The following is a 26377-nucleotide window of genomic DNA, read 5'->3' on the forward strand; positions in this document are numbered from 1 at the left end:
AATTTCTCTCCATAATTCCTTTTGCAGTCTCATGCTGTGATGTTTTCATGCTTGTCAAAAACAACTGCGGCATAGTGCCTTTTGTTAAACACAGCCAATAAAATATGTTAGGCATCATTAAATATACTTAACTTTTAAACTTTTCCAAAGGTACAGTTCTTACTGATAATACATTATAGAGATTCCAATAATTTACTCTAACCATTGTCTCAAGTTCATGGTTGAGGAACGTTTTAGCAGGTTTCAACGCCAAGTCAGGCTGGCCGTGTTGTGCCTCCCAGCAGATAATACTTTTAAATGAGAAAATAAAGAAAAAAAAATGCATCTCTCAGTACCTTAACTAGGGATATGTTTCTCACTTTCAAAATATAATCACTGGCTTCCTCATGCTAAATTTGTCTATAATACCTGAAGAAAGGATGATTAAAACCATACATTTCTCAGGCTCCTGAGATCGTTGTGGGTTAATTTTGCACTTGAAATTCGAGTGAAAAACAGCGAATAAATATAATCGGTAACATTCTACTCAGCAAGTTGATCTCATTTAATAACTCAGTTAGGGAGCTGAATATTTCATAGGCCCCTATGATATTAACAGAACACTCAATTAATAGCTCACATGTTACTGCAGGGTGACTGGGACTCACAGCCTGTCCCCAGCTAACCTATTTCTTGCTCTTGCTCTCACTGTGAGAAACAAAATAGATCCGGGGTCCAAAAGAGTGGCTAACATTGCATAAATAATTTTGTAACATCCTATGGCCTCAGCTGCAAGTTACCACCATTATGGAAGAAAATTAACCAGAGGAGACTCATTGCAATCAGTGTGTTTAGTGGCTCAGGATGCGTGCAGGGGCAGGGACACAACTGGCAATAGAGTTCATCTGTAACTATTTTATTTCAAATCTTCCTAATGACACATTATGGAGACAAAATGGCTTCCTCTCCAAACCTTAAATCTCCACACCATTTCAACTGTTCAAGCTCATTCCAAATCAGATTGTAATTTCCAATATCATATATTGTTGGGAGATTTTAAGGAAGAGATTTTCACTTTTTTAAAAGATTTTTTTCTCAGTTTATTCTTAGCTAATTTTAGCCTCTGGCTTTTCAAAGTGATGTACTGTATTTGGAAGTACAAACACCACATGCTAGCATAACCTCATTATTTTTATGACACTGAAGCATGATAGTGGAGGCCCTTAAAATGAGTCAAAGGTGCTCTTCAGTCTAGCTCCAAATCCACTTTATCACTCTGGATTAAGCCCAGCTCTTCTCTTGCAACTGGGGATATAATTACGACTATAAGTAGGCAAGATAAAATGCATTACAAAAACAGTTTTCTCATGCACATTAGGAAAACAAATAAAACAAGGCTAATTAGCTTTTTTTTCCCCCCTTCTTTTACAAAATTCTATATATCAGGGAACTTGTGGTATTTGACTTACAGGTTCAGTGACCTTCCCAACATCGGTGAGGATCATGGATTTACTTTGGCTCAGCCTGCTGTGGTGGCTATTGGCATTTTTGATTCTCATTTGCACAGCTCCAGTGCCTTGGCGGGTGGGATTCAGTGTTTCCACAGAGGTATCAGAATTTGTAGACTTCTGCATATTACAATGTTATCCTGATGAAATATAAAAGCATTATATTATTCTAAGTATATGCTTTTCCATGAAAAACTCCTGGTGGAGTGCATATCCTTATATATCATTAAAGTACAAAAATGAAATAGTCTCCGCCTCTTTGGTGAAGAAGAAGGTAGTTACTTTGTAGTGCTTTTATCAATTGGACCTCTGTATTCCGACGGTACTGTATACGTGCCAGAGGATTTCAGTTCATAGATAGCACACTCAAATTCTGTGTAGTTTCTTAATTCGATTAAGGAACTCCTAATGGCAATATGATATGGTCTCCCTTATATAGAAATGATATTGCCAACTAAGCATCTTCCGGGTATATGCTCTTTTCATTCACAATGTCTTTGATCTATCACCCACCCCATCCCAACCCACCTCCAGACATTACCACCAGCAGCCTTTTTTGGTGAACAAAAAACCCCCGTGAATAAGGTCAAATTTAAGTGTGTAAAATTGGAGGAAAGCAAGCTGGTCCCATTGACTATCAAATATGTCGGCTTGGCCTCATTAGCATGGTGCAGAGTCCCAGTCACCACCCCCACTTGCAATATCCACAGGGAAAAATTAAAATTCCTTTGTCCACTGCCATCTGCCAACTGAACTAGATTTAGTAGCTTAGTTGGATATAATATTTATGAAGACTATGAAGAAACAGAAAATCAGCACATCGACACTATTTATTTATTTATATTTATTTTAATGGAAGGAGTCTGATTCAGGTAGGAAAATCCAGTGTGGGCAAATTTTAAAGGAGCCGCTGTGAGAAAACAATAATTCAGAAAAAGAAAACAAAGGAAATAAATTGGGTGGGTGGACCAGGAGGGCTTTTAGTTGCTTCCCAAATCCATAATCCTTTTCAGCTGCTCCTCCCCACGAGTTCCTCAAATGAATACATCTACTCTTTTTAAATAGGATATTTGCAATGCAAATATAGCTTCAAAGCTTCTAGAAACAGACCCTCTTCTAGCCTGAGTGTCCTCTCTATGTCTCACCCATATAGACATTTCATAGCTAGCCTAGGCACGTGGGTACAACATTAGAAAAAAATGTCACCAGTCAGTTATAGAAGCCAATATAATCCAAAAGAAGGATTATATTTTAAGGAGCCAACTGTTTTGGTACCTCTACCTGATTGGACAGACAACGGGGCTAGAATCACAGTAATGTTCAAGTTGAGTGGACACTAAAAGGATTAGAAAAGAATAAAAGCATTTTAACGGGAGGAAAAGTGTTTCCTCATAATTGAAACCAGTTAGGCAATTGAGTGATATTGAGTGAGAAAAGAAGTTAATATTTATTGAGTATTTACTATGTGCCAGGCAATGAGCTGGTTTAATCCTTACAAAGTTTCTATGATATTGACATTAAACTCATATTTTTATAGTGGAGAAAAATGAGGATCAGAGTGACTAACAATTTTCTTATGGACAGTGGGCAGCAAGAAGTGAAGGAGTATTTATTTTATCCGCCCCCCCCCCACTGCCGACCCAGATGTCCATCAACAGATAAATAGATAGACAAATTCTAGTTTATCTACACAATGAAATATTGCTCAACAATAAAAATGAATGGATTACTAACGCATGCAACCACATGGATGAATTGTAAATTCATTGTGCAGAGTAAAAGAAATCAAGCCCCCCACCAAAAAAGTACTCATTGAGTACTTACGATTTCACTTACATAATATTTTTGAAAATGCAAACTAACATAAAATGAGAGAAAACAGATTAGTGATTGCCTAGGGACAGTGTGGACTCTGGATACAAGGAAGCTTTTGGGGGTGATGGATATGTTTGTTATCTTGATTGTGGTGATGGTTTAATAGCAGTATACATATATTAAAAATGATCAAATTGTACACTTTAAACACTTGCACTTTATTGTACTTCAGTTATATCTAACAAAGCTTTTTACAGGACAGTTTTATTAAGAATTCCTTAACCAATTTATTTTGCTACTTATTTTATTTTAATTTATTTTGAATATATTCATTTTCATAATCATACATGAGTGATATATTTTAAAAACTTATCTAATTGAGAATAAGAGCTCTTTTGACAACATTTGAAATAAAAATTTGAATAAAAGAAGAAATATTATCCCCACTATTCCACAGCAATATGATGACAGCTACATTAATAAGAAGGACTTTAAAATGTATCAAATCTGACCACTAATGTATGCATAAGGGATCTTACCTCTATATCTAACTAGAATAAGATAGGGTTTTTTATATATAAATGTGTTTTGAAAAGTAAATGCAATCGGACTTCCCTGATGGCCCAGTGGTTGAGAGTCCGCCTGCCGATGCAGGGGACACGGGTTCGTGCCCCGGTCTGGGAAGATCCCACATGCCGCGGAGCGGCTGGGTCCGTGAGCCATGGCCGCTGAGCCTGCGCGTCTGGAGCCTGTGCTCCACAACGGGAGAGGCCACAACAGTGAGAGGCCCGCATACCGCAAAAAAAAAAAAAAAAAAAGTAAATGCAATCACATGCAGATCATATAAATAGTTATTTCTCCACGTACCCCAGTACAGGATAAACATTTTTGGTTTTATTCTGTGTATTATTTATTATTGAGGCCTTCAATTTTTCTTAGCCAAGAGACATTATTTCAAATTAAAGCAAATCTCTGGATTTTTTATATTTATAAAGATGCTACTAATAAAAGCATGAGTTTTTTTCAGAGTATATTTCAGTGGATGAAGTAAGGATGAATGAAAGAATGAGAATCTAGGTACCGTGATTGTAATGGAGGTCTTGGATTCATTATAATCAGACTGGTTGCATAAAAAGAGCCTATGATGACTTCTAGTGCAGCACTGTTTCTAATGGCCAGCTTTGTGACCTTGAACAAGTCCGTGGACCTCTGTTTCATCACTGGAAAAAAATGATAGTGAGGGGGCATGGGCAACTAAAAGGATTGCTATGATCTGTAGGCTCCTTTTCACTTCTGATACTGTTGTGTAGAAGTCTGGGAGCTCAAGAGGTATTACTGCAGATTTACAGAGCTCAGTAGTTTTAGGTAGTTTTAGCAACAATGTAAATGCTTTGGTATGATCTGATGCCCAAGGATTTGAGTGAGGGTTGAGGGGATCTATGATTAAACATATAAATCTTTTCTAAAAAATTTGGGTTCTCCTTGGAGTACATTGAAGGCTTGATCTTCCAAATTATTCATTAGATTCAAAACTCTAAGGTGGTGTGTTTGTAATACTGGTAAGAGAAATACTCGGGCTAACGCCACTCTCTTCTGACCAAGAGCATAAAGCCACTGTATTTACATAGCCCCACCAGGTGCCGTTTATACGGCATGTTGTTTCTCAAACTCTGAACAAATTTCAGCGTCAAATCAACATTTGCATTCTTGTATTGATTTGACAATTAACCCATAATTTGCCTGGTGATGGGTTACTGTCAAAAGGCTGGATTAATTTTAAAAGCCTCTTATCTGGCTTTCCCATCTGTTTTCTCGAGGACAGTCTACAGAAAAGAATTTCAAAATCTTCCTCCTTCAGATCTTTCTTTTAAGCTGATCTCTCCCCCTACCAATGTTAATGTTATTTCTCTTTTCTCACTCCTCTAGCCATCACTTCTTTTCCCAACTGACCTCATCTTCACTTTTTATTGATACTCTATTTATTGCACTCAATTTTTTCGCTTTATTCAGCTTTTTTTGTATTTTGTTCTATCAATGGCATTCACTTGATACTATTCATAGTTATTCTCATGTTTGCAAATATTTGGTGGTTTCTGATTTTGCAGAGCACCACGTTGCTCTGAGAAGAATACAGAAAATGACACAAACCTCTTTCTACCCACAGAAAGTAAATTATCTGTTTAACGTTTACTGAGACTTTCCTGAGTGACAAGGCACTACATTAGAGGCTGGCGATAACTCTTTTTTGTGTTTTTGGTTTTTGTTTGTTTGTTTCAACCAACTGTTTTACAGTAGTTTGGTGAGTGTGATAAAGAAACAAATCAATAATTAAAAGAGAATAGAGTGGTGCCAGGTGGGGAGAGAAGCAATGACATCAGACCACAGTAGAACTGGGAGGTGTGGAGAGAGAAAGTCCACAAAAGATCAGCTGACGTTGGAGCTAAGTCAGGGCAGGTTGGGCATTTCGGGAAAGGGGCTCAGCAGTGCAGAGGTATGCAAATAACTGTGATATTATAGAGTAGATACTGAAATATGTCATGAAGAAAAACTATAGTACCAAGGAAATTCAAGGAAAAGGTAAGCATTGGGTTTCATGAAGAAAATGGCATTTAGCCTCAGTGTGGGTGAGTTTGATCATCTTTCTATCCTCTTATCGGGCTGAAGGGTTAACGGAGAGCCTAATCCTTTCTAAGCCCACCAGTGCTGTAAGAGGCTGGTATTCTAGACACTCTGAGGGAGAGAATTTGGGAAGAGGGCTTTCCTTGGCATAATACACAAATGTCTTGTATGGATGAGTTGAGTGCAAAACAGAAGGAAGCAGGACCCCCTCACCCCAAGCAGGAACTGAGGAAGGAGGGAGGACAGAGGAGGAAGGAAATCTAATGGCCAGAAATGACAGCTGTGTTGGTGGCTGTGAAACTTCTAACTGCCGTACTTGTGGGTTCAGAGATGATTTATTCTTATTCATCCTGTTAGAAACCTCTCATAGCTGGTGGATAAGGCTGTTTTAGGCCAATTTTGCAAGTTGTATTTGGACCCCACTTACAGTTCATTCTCTTTACACTCCAACTTTCCCATTTTCTCCTCACCTGCATCCTAATACTCATGTTTTCCTCTACAGTGCACACTATGATCCTTTTCACGTTTTGGCTGCCAAAGCCCCCCACTGCAGCACCTACTTAGGCCCCATCTCATCTACAGGGTCAACATATCTGAAATTCCATCATCCATTCTTCCTTACTTACATCTTTTTACTTACATCCATCTGCTCAGTGAATCACTTAGATGTATATATGGGAGAGGAATGATTAAACTAATTAACACACTGTCATAAATGATTAGTCAGACTTCCCATGAACTCTCAGGGAATCATTTACCTGAATCTCATACTGGAAACTCCTCCGGCTATGTAGGAAAATATCTTACAGTAGAAAACCTTTGATTACTCTACTTTGTGTGTGATCTTAAGTAAAAGTAGAGGCAGGTAGCATTTGTGACTAGGGATAGGATATTAGAATTGCATTCTAGTAAAGGGTGCCTCTTGGAGTTGTGGGACATGATGGCCCTGCCAGGGTGCTCTAGTTTTTGAGTCTTTATGAAAGAAGGTTCTAGGGGAATAAACTCCAATATAAAGTCTTCCCAACCCTGAGTCAAAAGAAACCCTCAAGGGTTTCTGCGCGCCCAACGCAGGGGGCCTGGGTTCGATCCCTGGTCAGGGAACTAGATCCCACATGCCGCAACTAAGAGTTTGTACGCCTCAACTAAAGATCCTGCATGCTGCAACTAAAAGATCTCCCATGCTGCAACTAAGACCCGGGCAGCTAAATAAATAAATAAATATTTTTTAAAAAAAGAGAGAAACCCTCAAACCCCAGGGTCCATCATAACTTGCTCCCAGCATCAGGGAGTGAATATAATTCCAGGAACATAAGTATCAATTTCAGAATATACTCAGAAAGGCAATGAAGAGCTCTAATCTGTGAGTCTTTCTGAGTTATTATTCCAAGAATATACATAGGGTTTTGAAATCATATTCTGTTGTTCCACCTGTATTTTCATTTCTCATTGACCCTTAACTTTCTAGATTTGGTAGAGAACTTGTAAAATCAATAATACTTTTGTATGCTTATTTCTATGCAACTTCGTAACATGAAACATTTTGTTAACTATAAGTCATATTAAGTTTCATGTGATCTACATGCTTATTCCGTATTTCTCTTGTTCTTTCATAACATATCATCTAATCATCATCATCATCATCATTGTTACCAAATTCTATTAGAAAAAACATTGATGACGTATGCATTTATATTCTTACAGGAGGCACACAGACGCATGGTGAATGACTAATGACAACACATTCGTTCATTTTGCATGTGTTTAAAATATCCATTTGATTTTTACAAAACTCTCCAAATAAATATCCCTGAGTTAGAAGTTGAAATGTAAATCACTTAAGACTGGCTTCACAATTTCTGTAGACTTCCTGATTTTGTATGTACCAAGAGAACAGCAAGAATAGCTTGTGATGTTACACTAGTTCCACTTTCAATACTGTTTTAAAAACAGGAAACAGTGATGAGAATGCACTTCATAAGAGCCACACAAACTTTGGCTCTGCTCAACAGACTTGGCTCAGTGATATTCTGGGCCTGATTCTCCCACTCACACTGCAAATACCCAAATAGGAATGAATGTGATATTTCATCTAATCATAAATTTCAAAGCTGCTCTGTCAATTATTTGTTGCACTCTGTTAATTACACTAAGGCTCAGCAGCTTGCCCTTTTGAGGTAGAAAGTGTATTTTTGACATCTTTTTCCCATCAGCAACATTAAAATAAAAAATATTAAGAATTATTTGAGTTAGTAGAAACTGAATAGGCACTATGATATTATCTACATGCTACAGAGCAGAGAAAATTGAAGTTCAAGGATACAGACTCTTCCCCAAGGTGCCACAACCTGTTCAAAGTAGTCCCAGGACAGAGCTCAAGTCCTGCATCTCCAAACATCCTTGCTTTAGTCATAGACCGCCAAGTCAAGTGGCAACTGTGTCTGGAAAAACAAGGTAACAAGAATTCCAAAGGAAATCTGACAGAGATCAGGTAGATAAAATGATCAAAGTGCATCCATATTAAGTATAGATCATGTAAGTCTTTCTATTTAATCATTTATAAATGTCCCCGTGCTTTCTGACAAAACAATAAAGACTGAATAAATATTTGCAGAATATAGAAATGGAAAACAAATATAGACCTAGGTAATGCCAGAGTACATAGCTTAGGAAAGCATTATCAGTAGGAATGTCTTTGACCTAATTTAGTTCTTATTTTAAAAAGAATATGTATAACTTGCTCTGCCCAGCGGTTCTAAGGGCCAATGAACGATGGATATTTCATAAGTTAGAGGCTGCAAAGAAGCAATGCTTTTCATACCTTTTGAGGCCAACATTAAAGTATACTTGGAAAATCATACAAAATTTCCAAAAATATGAACAATACCATATTTCCATTTCAGATAACCCTTTTCTTTATTTCTTATTTTTAAAAAATGACTGCATTTTTGACCACCTTGCAACTTAGCAGGGCTCTGTGTTCTAACAATAGAGAACATCTCCCTGGAGTTTCAGCTTTCTTCAGGTGCTTAACATTTTTTTCTCTGAATAGAAGGACTCTCTTGCCTGACATGGATTCTCACTAAAGACTTTGTGAGGAGAACTGTCTCAGAGATAAGCACTGAGTGTGCCCCAGTGTTTTCCCATTCCATGGGTCTTAGCCTGGGTTTTCACTGTGTGGCAGTGAGCTGTCTGGTCACCACCAAGGTCCTCTCTGCCTTAACACACACGAACCCTCTGTGGCAATATGACCCCAATCCCTTTCCGGAATGTGTAAGATGAGTTGCTTCTCCAGGTCTAGTAAGAGTGTGTGGAAACTCCACAGATGAATATGATATCAGAAACTCATTTCTGTCCCCTGGAAAGGTCTTCTACTCATCTGTGGTAGAGCACAGTCTGTTTGTTCCCCTGTGGAAATGACTTGTGGCAGTGGTAGCTCCAGTAACGTGTGGTACAACCTCTGTGCTACACTTGCCTGACAGGTCAGTAATTAACTTGCATTGCAATTGTTTGCCGTCTCCACCAGAGCATCCATTTACCAAAATAACATTTTAATTTCACTTTCTTCCCGGTTCACTCTCCTGTTCTTTTTTCCCTGTGGCTTCTACATCTCTATTAAGTCTAATTTCCCAGACCACTTTCAGAAGCGGAGAGAGTACAATAAAATTCAGTTTCAAAAATGTCAAATATAATGAGAAAGGATGATCACAGTAAAGGAATTTGACCATAGCCACCCCATTGGGTAACACTGTCTTTGACTTTGGCAGGTATTATATATAGGAAATGTGATAATAAGGCTTTGCATTTAGTTAACATATATCAGGAAATCTGGGTGATAGACTGCATTTACTGACAAAGTCTGGCAGATCATCTGCATGGACAAATTGTAATACAGTTATTGTCATTGCATATGGGTATCCTAAATGGTAAAAATGACAAGTAAAATATAAAATATGTTTTAAGTAGAATAAAACTGTGTGGTAGGCCACCTTGGTATCTTGTTGCTACCTCTCATCCCCTGAGCACCTTAGCCCATTAGTCTCCAACCTACTGGGAGCAAAGCAACTGGTTTTATATTTCAAATAATTATTGAGCCTCTACCCTGAGAAACTGACTTGCTAGGTCCCACAGTTTCTACAAAAATTGTTAAGAATTCTGGGGTAGAGTTAGACATAAGCATGCTTGCTTACAATGAAGTCTGATAAGAGTGCAATGGAGAATGGGACTGAGGGCAATTTCCAGGTGAAGGTGACATTGAACTTGATGTTGTATGATAAATAGGATCCAAAAGGCAGAGAAGGGATATCAAGGGCAGTGCAAGCTGAGATCACAAGATTTCAGGAAAAGCAAAGTGAACATCCACAACAAATGACAGAGTGGGAGTGGCTAGTTGGGAAACCTAGGGAGAGATAGTTGATTAGGGCCGGATTAGGAGAAACTTGCAGCTCTATTAAAAAAAGTGGGCTCTTGGGTGGCACAGTGGTTGAGAATCTGCCTGCCAGTGCAGGGGACATGGGTTTGATCCCTGGTCCGGGGAGATCCCACATGCCGTGGAGCAACTAAGCCCGTGCTCCACAACTACTGAGCCTGCGCTCTAGAGCCCATGAGCAACAACTACTGAGCCTGTGCTCTACGGCCCGTGTGCTGCAACTACTGAGCCCACATGCTGCAACTACTGAAGCCCGCGTGCCTAGAGCCTGCGCTCCTCAACAAGCCACCGCAATGAGAAGCCCGCGCACTACACGAAGAGTAGCCCCTGCTCACCGCAACTAGAGAAAGCCCACATGCAGCAAGAGAGACCCAACACAGCCAAAAAATAAAAAATAAAATAAAATAAATAAATTCTAAAATAAAATCTTAAAAAAAAAAAAAGGGGGCTCTTATAGATCCCTGGAAATGTTGATGCCTTTGTTTAAGGCATAATCCCATTCCAAAAGACTTGGTGGAAAGGACCCAGAATGGATCTCCAGCCACTGAGGCTGCACAATGAACAGGAGCATTCTCATGGGATGCTTCTTAATTAACTTTAAATTAGAATAAATATCACAGCATCTATTTGTAAACACTAATCTTATGAAAAGAGCACCCCATGACTTGGGGGAAAAACTTCAGGAACCTCACTTTGAACTTCCAGGCACATGTTTAATGCTTCTTGTTACCAATCAAATGAAGAGAAAGGTAAAGGCTTCACCGGAATGACAAAATGAAGCATTTACGGAAGGGAGGTCTAAGGGTACAATTACATCTTATTAAGGGCATAAAAGAAAATAAAGTTAAGATTAGTGAAACTGCTTCTGAATTTCCCTCTGGTGATCAGGTAAGCAGTAAAAAATAGAAAAGCAAATAGGAACAAAATGCCTGCATTATTGTAATTATGTTCAGGCAGCATAAGAAATTTTATGAAATGGCAATCTCCTTAGATACACAGGAAAACCATAAGGGGCATAAGTAGTGCAATCTCTTCTCTGTTTCCTCTGTCAGTTTTGAACTAATATAGCAAGAAATGCTGAGCCATTTTCCGCCTCTTGCATACAAGTATCAATTAAGGGAAAACAGGGTGACTATCTTAGGGCACTGGATGATGAAATGTCACTTAAGGAGAAACCATCAGCTGTAGAAGAAGTTGTTCGGCAGCCACAGAATTAAAAAACACTGGCAAAACAAGCAGTCTCACCCTCTGGGACAGGGCTCATTCTCTGATCTTTGTTGGAAGAGTATCAAGTGCACAAATATACATTTCAACTTGCGATTGCTTGTTTCCTCCAATTTCATGTTCTATAGTATTTATTTCCTAAAGTACATGACTCAGTTGCAAAGCCCTTTTACCAAGCAGATTAAATCTAATCACACATTGATTGCAATACACCAGGTTCCCTCCATCTCCATCTTGGCCTGCCCAAGTTAAAATATGAGGAAGCTGCATATTGCGTAGTGTTTGACAGTAATTAACGGGAGTCAGTAATTGACAGTAGGAAAATGTGGATGACATTTGTTTTATTTAGCAAATTTGTTATTGTATCCAATTAGTCTTTCCCTAATGCTCATGTCTTCAAACTCTGAATTGACTGAATTGTATTTCAGTGCCAAAGGGACCTGTCTGAGAATGAGACAGTAATATAGTCCACTGTTGTGACAATGACAGCACCATTAAGATAAAACATTTCAGCATATCTTTTAAAATGCATTTAAAAATTGGTTTCTCTCTTGCTCAATTATATATGCATAAAATACATTTTAAATAGTTTTTGTGTTTATGTGTGTGTATGTATACGATTGTGTTTGCATATAAGTTCAATGAATTGTCACAAACTGAATGCACGCTCCTGTAACCACACCCAAATCAAGAAACTCAACATCATCAGCACTCCAGAAGCCCTCTGAAGCTCCCTTCCGGTCACTACCCTCCTCACCCCACAAAGGATAATCAACATTCTGTCTTCTTAGTTTTGCCTACTTTTGATCTTTATATAAAAGGAAACTTAGAGTATATACTTTTTAATTGCTGGGCTTATTTTACTCAAATTTTCATTTGTGTAGCTGATTGCTGTGTGATATTCTTTGGAAGCACCTGTGCAAAACTTTTGCTAATTCTTCTATTAGGGTGTTTGTGCTTTTCTTACTGATTTGTAGGAGTTGTTTTTATATTCTGGATACAAGTTTCCTTTTAATATATATGTTGCAATAATGATCCTTTTTTTCATTTGTAAGTTGCTTTTTACTCTCTTACTGTAATATGTTCATTAGTAGAGGTTCTTAGCTTTAATATATCCAATTTATCATTTATCTCCTTTTACAATTAGTACTTTTTTTGTCCTCTTAAGAAATTCTTGCCTAATCCAAAGCTACAAAGACTATTCATATATTTTCCTCTAAAGAGTTTTGTTATTTAAACTTTTTTAAAAAAGATTTATTTATTTGTTTTATATTTATTTTTGGCTGCATTGGGTCTTTGTTGCTGTGCGTGGGCTTTCTCTAGTTGTGGCAAGCGGGGGCTACTCTTCGCTGCAGTGCGCAGGCTTCTCATTGCGGTGGCTTCTCTTGTTGCGGAGCACGGGCTCTAGGTGCGCAGGATTCAGTAGGTGCAGCGTGTGGGCTCAATGTGGCTCGCGGGCTCTAGAAAGCAGGCTCAGTAGTTGTGGTACACGGGCTTAGTTACTCCGTGGCATGTGGGATCTTCCCAGACCAGGGCTCGAACCCATGTCCCCTGCATTGGCAGGCAGATTCTTAACCACTGCGCCATCAGGGAAGTCCCTAAACTTTTTTCTAGAACTGTGATCCTTCTGGAAATAATTGTGTTTGGTGTGAGGCAGGAAAACGTTCTTTCTATATAAAGAATTCATATGTATGTGTGTGTGTGTGTGTGTGTGTATTTTTTTTAATTAGAAGGACTTGTCATCTCTCGTGATTTATCTAGGTGAAAAAGGACCAGGATCTGGCCCTCCATCTGGAGTGAACAGATACTGGAGAGCTTTCCTATCCACAAATATTGACAGTAGGTGCGGTTTTGTCTAATAATTACATAAATATCTGGTTACAGTCTTGGTAAATACTGGCAACTGGGTATCCAAGTTGAATAGAAAGATTTATCTAACAGGTGGGAAGAAACAACCATTCTGAGAGGAGCGATACTCAGAAGTTCAGATTTGCAGATTGTTATCAACCAGGAGGTTTGTTACTGTCAGAGTTCTCAACACTGGGTATCTGTTCAGAGCTAGCTCAGTTACCCACATGGGAGACTCTCAGTAGAGAGGTAGGACTTTCATCCTAGCAAGAGAATGAGGCAATGAATGACCAGGTTTCCAATAGAGGAAGTTGTGGTCAGGGACAAAACAAATGCCTAATGAGGAAGGACTGGCTGAGGCACTGGGACTTGTAAATAAGGGGGCAACACACTTGATTTGTGTATCACAAGTGCAGACTAAAAGCCATAATCACTTGTTATAATTTATTATTGAACTCACAGAACTCCATTTCACTGGAATTAGTTAAAAATCACCTGCATTAAGCTAAGATTTCTCCTGGGAGTTAGGGTCACAAATAACTCAACTTCAGTTGAAAATGAAAAGGTATCTCTAGAAGTGAGGAAGAAGACAGTTATAGAGCAATGATTCTCAAGGGTCAGTGTGAGTAGCTTCATAAACATGCAGATTTAACTGCACCTTCCCAAGATATTTCCATTCAGCAAGACTGAGGAGGAGCCTGAGAAAGGACATGTTTGGCCATCACCCTTGGTGATTCAAATGCACACTGAACTTTGATGAGAAACAAGTCTATAGAATTATATAAAGTTATTTTTTATTTCATATCTGCATTGTCCTAAAAATGTTACCAATTACTACAGTGTCTTATTTTTAAAGCCCATTGATACTAGGTTCATATTTGTTAATATTTTTGCTCTAATTAAGTTTTCTGGAAGTAAATCTCACTTTGAAATATGTTGGTGGTTTGGGGGAGTGGTGTGGATCGCAGTTGAGAACAGTGAGGAGAGAAGTGAGCAGGTAGCTAAGTAGGTAGTATAAAAATTGACACACAGACACATAGGTACGTGAAAGTAATACTATGAGTATCCTATTTGAGATTAATTAAAATATGATGTTTAGCTATCCAGAACATACATCCAGTCCTAACTATTGCTGCAAAATGAATTATTTTACATAAATGAAAAACCCAGTAGTATCATACCACCAACGATCTAGGTCTATTGCAGAACTTTCAGCAAGTTGTTTTTTTTGGTTTGTTTGTTTTTTTAATGTTTATATCATGAACATAGTAAGTGTGAGTAAAACAATGTCAATTTGAACACTTGGAAAACTGTTCTCTTGCTTGTTAAATATCAAAGGGTGTTTAGTGTGAGAACAAAACAGATTCCACAAAATATTGTTGTTTTCAAATTTAATCTGAAATTTTGTGGAAGTGAGGCTTTCTTTCATGAAGCCAAGAATGTCAAAATAGCAAAAAAAATATTTAGCAGTCCACATTATTTAAATTAAAAGTTTTTGACTGAGTTTTTCCAATCCTAGTCTTTGAAGATACTTCAATATGTTCTGTATATTATACATCTTAAATTGTGTCCTTTCTAGACTGGTTAACTAAAGGCTCTTATGATGCTATAGTCTCTTAAAGAGCTTCAGCTGTATTATTAGGAACCTCAACCCAGGGTTTGTTTGGGGGATATTTTCCCACTTAAGTAAGTCCTGTTTTGCTTCTCTCTCCTCAAAGTAGAGTTCAGAGGCCTCTCCCCAGGAGGTAGGAGGTAGAGATGGTTATATGCATTATCGAACTAGGTTCCAGTTAATTGAGTGTTACTGTAATTTGAAGTAATGTAGCTAAATTTCTATCTTAATTTAGGCTCCTCATAAAGCAAACTATAGGATTTTGTCTTGGACACATTGAAGTAAAAAAGGAATTCATAAATGTTAGAGTTTTTAAATGTCTATCAGGATTACCTTTTTAATTAAAAAATTATTGAACAGTAATTCTTTTTCTGTCTGTCCTCCCACATCATTTATATCCATTGTCATGACCACTTCTGGAACTTATAATCATCTATTAATAGATAACACATATGATAAAATGGGTTATACAACCACACTTGGGCTACATTTCCTCATTCCATGCACTGTGAATTTCACACATGTATGTGTGTGTATGCATGTGTGCACATATGTTTAAATTGTTGTTACTATTATTATCACCATTTAAGACATACTAAACTCTCTTTTATTTCCCCTACAACAATTCATCCTTTAAAAGTGTAGATGTTCCGGTCGGAATCCAATATCTTGTAATTTTGTGAAAATCAGGGAAACTAAGGATTACTATACTTGCTATTATTTAGAAAAGTTAACCTTTTGGAGATATATCTTAATGTTTAAAAAAATGCTTTGAAGAGGGTTGGTAGCAGAAGAGTTTGTTCTTCCAAGTAAGGAAACTGAGCCTAGTCGTGAAAGGCAGACAAACAAAACAAGGACCTAAATGAAAAAGTTGCAGATAAATGGAGGTTTTTCATAAAGCAATGTGCTAGTCAGTCTCTAAACACTTATTACGATTTACTGTGTGTACAGAAGTTAGTTGGAGGATTCTAGTTCTCTCTAATCATTACACCCTGCTCTTGTTTTCTTCGGAACAGCTATAAATTCAAGAAGAGGTGGAAAACCGGCAGACTGCCAACCAAATTCAACCCACAGACATATGTTGTTGGGCCTGAACAATGTTTTGGAGTGTTTTGAATCAGTTTCCAATTGAAACATGAGAATTTTTACTTTTTAAAAAAAATGTATATCTGTGTGTCTTCTCTCGAAAAATGATGAGATGTGAAAAACTGCTCAAGGTATGCATGGTAACTGTCAGGTGGAGGTGGGCAGCTTCAACATCTTGTAAATAGGACAAGTTCTCTCTGATTCAGACTTTCTCTCCCTTCCCCCTTGATTTGCATAGAAAACTTGACTGATCTGGTAATATCCGTGACTGTGACCCCAGATGTCAATCACCTCTAGGAGTTTTGCTCCTCTGATTTGAGAGTTGAGCAGAGTTTCTGCTGCATATTAAATTAATATCATTTTCAATATCTTATTATTTTAAAATCCAAGCTGGTAGGATTGAAAATGGAGAACAAAACTGAGACTGAATTTGTACTTCTGCTTTAGCAAGAGGTTCACTGGAGATTAACATTATTTCATTTATTTGTACAATTTTTTCAACATGATCTGACATTACCAAGAGTAGGATATTGTGCTGTGCTCTTTGCTATTGCTAAGCAAGTTCCCATTTCCCCCTCTCTGCTCTGACCTCCTTTACTGTTCCTATTATATTTTGGCAGATAATCATATCCTGACTTCTTTTGTTCTCTGTTATCTATTTGAGTTGAGTGTCCCTTCTGCCAAATTGTAGGATCCTTAAAGTCAGATGCTGTATTTTTTCAGTGTTGTTGCTCTGCATCGTACCAAGAACATTACGGATATTTGGTGCCTGTCTGAAATCCTCTGCCTCTAATTCTGCCAGTACTATGAGCATTTCCAACAAGTTCAGGTTTGCCACCATATTAGAATGGTCCTGATTCTCAGTCCCAAGTGTTACTGGATTCTCATGCTTCTTTCCTACTTCTCCACATCAAAAGCTGCCAAATGGACCTGGGATACAGTGCATGATGGTTAGGGGAAGTCAGAACATCCACTGCATCTCAACTTGCTCCCATCCCTGACTCAAGACATACTCCCTAACCATCTGCCATACTGACTAGTCTCTGGTTTTCCTTTCAAGCTGATTTCCCACCCTGAAACTATGGCCCACTTGTTAATCCACTTTCTTAGAGCCAGACTTCTAACCTAAAGCCCTCTGGCCTGTAGGATGCAGCTAATTCTCCAGGGACAGCACCACAGCCACTTATCTCCCTAGCATTCTGTCAGTCACTTCCTACTGCCACACCTTGCTGTCATTTAATGGATATCCTAATACCAAGTGCTTTCAGGATTAGGACCGAGATTGGTGTATTCAGTCAACCTCCATACATGGAATCCTGAGCAGGTTTCCTCAGGGGGAGAACAAAACAGAATAAAAACAGAAAAAGACTTTGCTAACTGGATAAGCACTTTGGACATCCCAACATCTTATTTTTTTCCTCAGAATCATTTTGCTAGGACCCCCATGCCTCATGAACAATCTGCATTAATACTTTATAACCGTAGGCAAAAATTAGGTATAATATAAAAGTGGGTGAAAAGAATTCTACTTTTTTTTTCTCTCTCCTGGTTTCTGTAGTTCTTCTTTGCTTCATTTTAATTTTAAGTCCAAGAGTCAATGGCTGCCTTTCACTTTTTAAACTGCTCTGTGTGATGAATATGAATTCTTCAAAATTAAAGGGTATTTTTGGTTAGGACACATCTTGAGCTGCTCAGAGGAAAATTTCCATATCAACCAAAAATTGGTAAACAAACAAGAAAAGAGTGAGTCTTCTTCCTTCTCCTCCACACAGCTGTATTGAGGAAATGAAACTAATAGCAAGAAATTGCTTTTGATGAGTTCCAAATCCTATCATAATACTTAGAATTGAAATAAATCAAAATTATCCTGGCATGATTTTTATATCATAATGAAGGGGAGAATGGTCATCATTTGATTCAAGACAACCTGATAAAACAATTACTACTATAACTACTATTCACGCTACATTTAACCCTTCTAAAACAATATTGTGAGACACAAACTAGGCAAAGTTCTTTATATACATTCTTTTTTTATCTTGTGAGGAAACTCCTCATTTTATAGATAAGGAAACTTGGGCTCAGAGAGATTAAGTAACTTGTACAATATAACATATACAATACCTAGCAAGTGGTGGAGCCCAAGATTGAACTTTGTTTTTTCTGACTTCCCAGGCAGTGCTCTTAATATCTTTACTATTTCTCACATGGGTCAGAATGGCCATCAAAAAATCTACAAACAATAAATACTGGAGAGGGTGTGGAGAAAAGGGAACCCTTCTACACTGTTGGTGGGGATAAATTGCTACAGCCACTATGGAGAACAGTATGGAGGGTCCTTAAAAAACTAAAAATAGAGCTACCATATGACCCAGCAATCCCACTCCTGGGCATATATCCAGAGAAAACCATAATTCAGAAGGATGCATGCACCCATTTTGATGTTCACTGCAGCACTATTTACAATAGCCAGGACATGGAAGCAACCTAAATGTCCATCAAAGAGGAATGGATAAAGGAGATGTGGTACATATACACAATGGAATATTACTCAGCCATAAAAAGGAACGAAATTGTGACATTTACAGAGACATGGATGACTTAGAGACTGTCATATAGAGTGAAGTAAGTCAGGAGGAGAACAAACAAATATTGTATAATATTGCTTATATGTGGAATCTAGAAAAATGGTACAGATGAACTTATTTGCAAAGGAGAAATAAAGTCACAGATGTAGAGAACAAACTTATGGTTTCCAAAGGAGAAATGGAGGGGTGGGACAAATTGGGAGATTGGGATTGAAATATATACACTACTACGTATAATACACAACTAATGAGAACATACTGTATAGCACAGGGAACTCTACTCAGTGATCTGTGGTGACCTAAATGGGAAGGAAATCTAAAAAAGAGTGGATATATGTATACGTATAATTGATTCACTTTGCTGTACAGCAGAAACTAATACAACATTGTAAAGCAACTATACTCCAAATTAAAAAAAAAAAATCTTCACTATCTCCACAAGAAATAAAAAACTTCTAGACCAGAATTTGGGAGAAATATGTTCTCAGCATGTCCTCAAACACTTCTATTTCTCCAAGCTTCCTTGTCTTCTACTAAATCTTCTGCTTTTACCACTAGCTTGCTAGAATAACCACATAAAATAATTATGCAAAATCACTTTTAAAACTCTAAATAGAATATAACTAGGTCATAAAAATTCTTACTTGTATTAATTAACTTGAACCCAACCATCACCATGAAGACATAAAATAAATATTAAATATGCAAACTAAAGAGGTAAGAGAAATGAGTATGAAAGTAAATAAGACCCCTTTGCCATAGTCTAGACAAGACTTAATGGATATCTAAATGAGTAACTATGACAATAAGTGAACACAGAAAGAAGGAAATGGATGCCCCTAACAATGACAGTTGATTGGATGTATGGACAGGAGTCCTTGGAGATACCAAGCTCACTTACTTAAGTGATTTGAAGAACAGAGATAGCTTAACTGAAGTTGGAAAGAGAATGGGGATTCTGTGGGGAGATTATAGGTTTAACATGAGACATATTCAGTTTGAACTTCTGATGGGACATCACGGAATAGGTTATCAAGTGACAATTGGAAGAAGGAACAATATTGGGAGAGAGACCAAAGCCAAAGATAAAAAATTAAGGACCATATTGATTAAATTTAAAATATAAGAGTGGATAAGAATGTCAAAGTAGTCTTGTGAGAAGAGGAGATGGCCTAAAGCTGTGCCATCCACTAGAAATAATTTGCCACACAAATAATTTAAAATTTTCTGGTAGCCATACCAGATGAGTAAAATGAAATAAGTGATTATATTAAAATAATGTATCTTAATAATGTATGTTATTTATCCCACTATGTCAAAATTTTAGCATATAATCAATGTAAAAATATTAAGGAGATATTTTATAACTTTTTTATTTGTACTGTTTTCAAAAACTGGTGTTTATTTTACACTCAGTTTAAACTAGCCACATTTCAAGTGCTAAATAACCATCTGTAGCTAGTTTCTACCATAATGGACAGCATGACTCTAAGAAGGAATCGGGAATCTAGGGGCAGAAAGGAGACACAGGGTCCAGAGAAGACAGAAGAAGTGAAATAGGAAAACGTACCTACAGTATGACAAAAACTAAGGCAAAAATGTTTTCTTCCTCACATATTTTATAACATCTCTACATAAGGATATATGTATATAGTGAAAAAGCAACAGGATTTCCACAGATGACATAGTTTTAGATATCAAACAAAGCAGGATCCTTCTAGACCCTTTCAGACTACAGGGCCTCATGAATGAAGTCCAGTATCACTTAACTGCTGACACCTAACAGGATTAGAAATTATAGCATGGCATAGTGAAAATAACACAGATTTTGCATTACCCAAATCTGCCTACAAATCATAACCCACCAACCAAACAGCATTATAAATTTGGGCACTTACCCACTCAACCTAAGCTTCCTTATCTTTAAAATGGAGATACTAACTCTCTTACATGATTTTTGTGGGATTCAAATACTATTAGGTATGCAAAACACCTGATACATAATACACATTGAATAAATCATAGCTCTGATGATTATTATTAATAATGCCACTCTAATAATTTATATTAATGAATGTCTCATGCTACTGTAAGCATCTAGACAAGAAGGGGATAGTGTTTGCTTGGGGTACCACCATGGTACCTACCACAGTGCTGGAGGCACCACTGGGGTAATCAACACTCATTTTTCCTCCTACATTCTACTTCCTTTAGGAGAACCATCAAGGTATAAATAGAGGCTAAGACTACTTGATTTCCCAAATAAGATGAATATGGACTTCATTGCTCAGTTTCTATCCCTTAAAATTCTAATATGAAATTAACTGAAGTGGAAAGATAAATTAAAAAAAAATTTCCCCCAACTCAGCACTTAATTTCCTGAGCATTCTATTTTAAAAAGAAATCTCGTTTTGACTCTAAGCTTGTCATTACATCAGCAGAGACTAAAACAAAAAGTTCACTAAGTGTTTAGGAAATGAATCTAAAGTAAACAAAATTATTCAATTTTAATACCCTAGTTTTAGAAGAACAGCTTAAAATTTAAATGCTGGTGTTCTTTACCAATTTATGCAATACGTTTTCAGATGCTTATTTATTTTGAGTTTCAAAAAAGTGCCACAGTATATAACGGATCCAGCATTCCATTCCAACTTTTCATCACTAACAGGTTGCTCAAAATGAACCCATAAAGTGTCATTTGTTTGAAATACGTTTCTAGCTTCTCTTCCCCTAAACTTACCTTATTTTTTAGATCCAAGAGAAGTCACAAATCTCCAGAAGCCTTCCCTGACTCTACAGCCCCCAGTCAGCTTTTATATTATTTGTTCTTTCACTAATCAAATATTTATTGAGTGTTTATTATATGTCTACCATTGTTCTAGGTTCTAGGTATTCAGTAGTAAAAAGGCAAACAAGGTCAGTACTTTCATGGGCCATTCAGTTCAGGGTAAAGATAGCCACTAAAAAATGTAATAATGATTCCTCATATCCAAAATGCTATTTAAGCAAACAAAAGCAGAGTAATTACATAGAGGGCCTGACAAATCATGGAAAAAGACTGAATTAATTTAAAGTATAATAGAAAATCATTTGGAATGTTTTAGTTGGAGAATTGTATGATTTAAGTCTTAAGAAAGTCACTCTGGCTACTCTTTGGAGAATGACTATCATGTAAAAATTAGAATCAGGGAGATGAGTTAGAGGACTCTGCAGTAACAGCAGTAGAGGTGGTAAAAGTGATTAAATTTGGGATATTTTGATACACATTTACCCCTTGCTTAATGTCTAATTCATTCTTGCTAAGATAAAATCAGTTAAATAAAAGCTCAAGATACCCAATCAACATTTATAAATATAAAAATGCATGAATAGATTTTAAAAATGGGTTTATGTAAGTAGTAACAACAATTTGAAAAAAAAGTACATAAAATATAAAAAGTATATTTATTAAATTTCCTATTTTTCTGTATCTTTTACGTCACCAATATTTTCAATGTTTATGAAACTTACAGTTTTCTTGCTGTCAGAGCATACTTAATGATAAATTACAGCAAAAAAAAAATTTAGGGCCAACAAACCAACTGGAATGTTCTACAAGTTGCTACTTCTTCAACCTTCTTGAGTTCATTCAAAAATTTTCAAATCAACATTGCTCCATATATTTTGTATGATTCTTCTCTAACTTGAAACTAGAAAGTGAATTAGTAAGCATGGTTTATCTAAAATTGTGATGTCATCTAAATGTCATATATTGTAGTGTATTCATTTAGCAGGTTTTTTGAGGAAAATTCATTATACCAAGAAACAAAAAATAAAAAGAGCCATTAGTATAAAAAAAAAAGATATAACTTTTCAAGAGCCAACATTTAGAAAAGTAAACAGGATTATGGGAGGTAAGTCAATTTTGCAGGCTCTGCTTATTGCTGATTAATTGGATGTGGTTTGGGGTAGGGAGTATGAGAGAAAGAGTGGAATTGGGGGTAATTCTTAATTTATTATCTTGAACAGAGATATGAATGATGGTGCCATTAAATGAGATAAATGAAAATAGGAGAGAAGCAGGTGGGGGTGGGTAAGTGGAGAGTAAATAAGAGCTTAGTTTTGAACATACTCATTTTGATGTCTCTTGAAACATTCAACTGGAGATGATAGGTAGGCAACTGCATTTACAGTTTTAGTGTTAAAAAACAAAAAGTTTTGGTCTTGAGGTCTAAATAGAATATAGATAGTGGTTAAGAATCCGCCTGCCAATGCAGGGGACACGGGTTTGATCCCTGGTCCGGGGAGATCCCACATGCCGCGGAGCAACTAAGCCCGTGCTCCACAACTACTGAGCCTGTGCTCTAGAGCCTGTGAGCCACAGCTACTGAAGCCCGCACGCCTAGAACCCGTGCTCCACAACAAGAGAAGCCACCGAAATGAGAAGCCCACGCACCACAACGAAGACCCAGCACAGCCAAAAATAAATGAAAATTTTTTTTAAAAAAAGAATATAGATAGTATTTAAAATCATGGCACTAAATAATAGCACCTAGGAATAAACTAAGAAGACGATAGCTAGGACCAGAAAGGTAGAAATCTGAAGATTGAGTACAGGACATTTTAACATTTAGAGGGCTGGATAATGAGGAAGAGTTAGCAAAGAGACAGAGAAGGAGCACTGAAATAGTTTGGAGAAAAACTGGGAGAATGAAATATAGAAGTTTAGTGAAGAGGGAGTTTCAAGAGAGAAGGAATGTTCAGTTGCATCAAATGCAACTCAGATATGGATAATATGAAGATGCATAAATAGCCACTGGATTTGGTAAAATGAAACCACTGAGACTCTGACATAGCATGTTCTCTAATATTTCTAAGGCCTTGCATTTATACTTATAAATTTATATTTAAATTCTTGTATTTGTGCACTAAGCTACCTAAGATGGTTTCACTGGCTAGTTAGCACACTGAGTCTCTGTATCCCCAATAATTCTTAGCATAACACAGTGTACTTAGTTAGAGCTCAAAGTTATTTATGGAATAATAAATATGGGATTTATGGAATTGAATAGGGCTGATGCCCATTGAAAGTGAAAAATCAACTTTAAAATTCACAGTTGTACTATATATTTTTGACGAGGCCAATTTTTAAAATAAGATAGTCTGCATATTCTTTGGCATCCTCTAAATACTACCTCTTATCAAATGGACTTTCCTACCATTTCAAAGAAGATAGAATCCATGAAGCAAATATTCCTCACCTTCCTCTCCTCACTTCATCTTATCTGTATCCAGTTCATCTACATGCACACTCATTAAAGTGCTCTTCCTTCTGTTTCAGGTTAATTTATCTACTTGAGCTAGTGATTACACCCATCTGTCCTCGAATCCTCTGAGACATTGTTGGATGTCTGGATAGATTTTCTTTTTTTTTTTATTTTTATTTTTCATTCCTTTTCTCTTTTCCTTCACTTCAGTGTTCATGTTTCATCCTCTTTTAGCTACTGCTTATTTCAAGTTTTATTAAAAGAGTATTTTACATATGCTAGCCCCGATTCCTTATTTCCTTTAACATCTCATTCTAGGCTTGAACTTAACTAATGCTTTTGGTCCTTAATTATGCAGTTGAGAAAGGATACATTCTGTTATTAGGAAAAACAAATAGACCTTTACTCTTTTAAAAACAAGCCCAACCTCAATCATAATAACAGAAATATTACATAAAACTATATCAGGATACATTTTTCTACAGACTGGCAAAACCTGAAATGTTTGGTAACACAATCTGTTAGAAAAGCTATGGAGCTTCCACCAGCCCTCTCGTTAAGTGCTGATGGAAATTCAAAAAGTTACAACTAATGTGAAGGATAGTTTGGCAATAACTATCAAAATTATTTTATCTCTTGGCTTATAAATAAATAGTTTTAATAAATGAAATTTCTGGGATTTCATTCCATAGATATATTTTCAAATGTACACAATTATATTAAAACATTCTTTGTATTAGCAAAAAATTGAAAACACCCATGACTCTTTTAGACTGGTTAGATTAAGTATGCTATATCCACACAGTGGAACACTGTACAACTATAAACAAAGAGAGAGAGAGAGAGAATTAGACAGTTTCTTATTTTTATAATTAAAATATCTCTAAGATATTACTGAAAGAAAAAAAAGTGCAGAGGTGTATATAGTGAACTCCCTTTAATATAATAAAGAAATATATACACACACGTGCGTATATACATACATGCTTTTGCATAAAGAAACAATGAAGGATTTAAAAAAAAAAAACTGAAAAGTGGTTGCCTGTTGGGTTAAGGTGGGAGTAAACAGAGGTATATAGAAATAGGAGTGTTAGAAAGACTTTCACTAAAATATTTTTATTTAGGTTTTGTTTGTTTTCAAACCATTTCACTGTATCACTTATTCTCAAATTAAAAACAACACAACAAAGCTCTGCAATATGAAAAAAAATCATTATAACCACAGCCTATATAAGAACCTCGAGGCACCTGGGGAGGTGCGCCAGTGACTTGTCTTAAAGGAATACCTCCCTTCATAGACGACCACCATTTCTCCAAATCACCCTAAAGAGTATGTCACCAATAGTGACATATATACAAGAAGTAAATAAATCCTGATGCTAGATAGCCCACCCAGATGCAAAACGTGGCCATCCTGCGATGGATTTCCCCTGCTCAACAACCCTGTTGGTACTTACAGCCCTTAGTCATGATCTGCTCAGCAGGTTCACCCTATTAGAATCTCAAACCATCTGCCCTGACCTCCTGCTAGTATACTTACAGCTAACAACAGGAGACAACTCACTCCGCCTGGGAAATTCTCTGATACTCCATGTTTGTCCCCCGACACATTCCCTTCCTGTCTTTCGGAATGTTTCTCAACTCCCCAGTTCTAGCTTTCTCTGGATACTATCACAGTAGTCCACCCCCCACTCCTTATCTACGGGGACACATTCCAAATGCCACGATGGATCTTGAAACCGCAGATAGCACCGACTCCTATATAGACTATGTTTTTCCCTATACATACATACTTATGGTAAAGTTTAATTTATAAATTAGGCACAGTAAAAGATTAACAACTAATAAAGAAATACAACAATTATAACAATATACCGTAATAAAAGTTATGTGGGGCTTCCCTGGTGGCGCAGTGGTTAAGAGTCCGCCTGCCGATGCAAGGGACACGGGTCCGTGCCCCGGTCCGGGAGGATCCCACATGCCACAGAGCGGCTGGGCCCGTGAGCCATGGCTGCTGAGCCTGCGCGTCCGGAGCCTGTGCTCCGCAACGGGAGAGGCCACAACAGTGAAAGGCCCGCGTACAGCAATAAAAAATTAAAAAAATAAAAGTTATGTGAAAGTTGTCTCTCTCTCACACACACACAATATCTTATTGTACAAATTCAATGCCGTTTTCATCTTAATTAAGCACTTACCACACACTGCAGCCATAACTTTTGCAGTTCGAGGTGCCACAACAAAACGGACAGAGATTTATTTTTCCTTCTTCACAATTTCACGGATAGAAAATTCAGGTTCGTCCGTACAGTACCTCTGGGCAACCTCGGACTACGAATTTTTTTTCTGGCACCCTATCGCTTAGAGGAAGCACTGCAAGGATATGCCTTGGCATGTCCGATTGGCCGGAAGCACTACTCGCGCGTTGG

The 26377-nt window shown here is 37.2% G+C and overlaps 1 protein-coding gene across 1 annotated transcript in view; it reads right to left on the reverse strand.

Annotated features, from left to right (window-relative positions):
- ARHGAP15 (Rho GTPase activating protein 15) overlaps nucleotides 1–26377 on the reverse strand; it is a 621121-nt gene that overhangs the window by 590454 nt on the left and 4290 nt on the right. Inside the window, exon 2 of the mRNA XM_060015714.1 lies at nucleotides 1449–1627. Coding sequence (XP_059871697.1) covers nucleotides 1449–1613 — 165 coding nt within the window. The 5' untranslated portion in view covers nucleotides 1614–1627. The remainder of the gene's footprint in view (nucleotides 1–1448; nucleotides 1628–26377) is intronic.

Source organism: Delphinus delphis, chromosome 7, assembly GCF_949987515.2.
Source record: "Delphinus delphis chromosome 7, mDelDel1.2, whole genome shotgun sequence".
Lineage (NCBI taxonomy): Eukaryota > Metazoa > Chordata > Mammalia > Artiodactyla > Delphinidae > Delphinus > Delphinus delphis.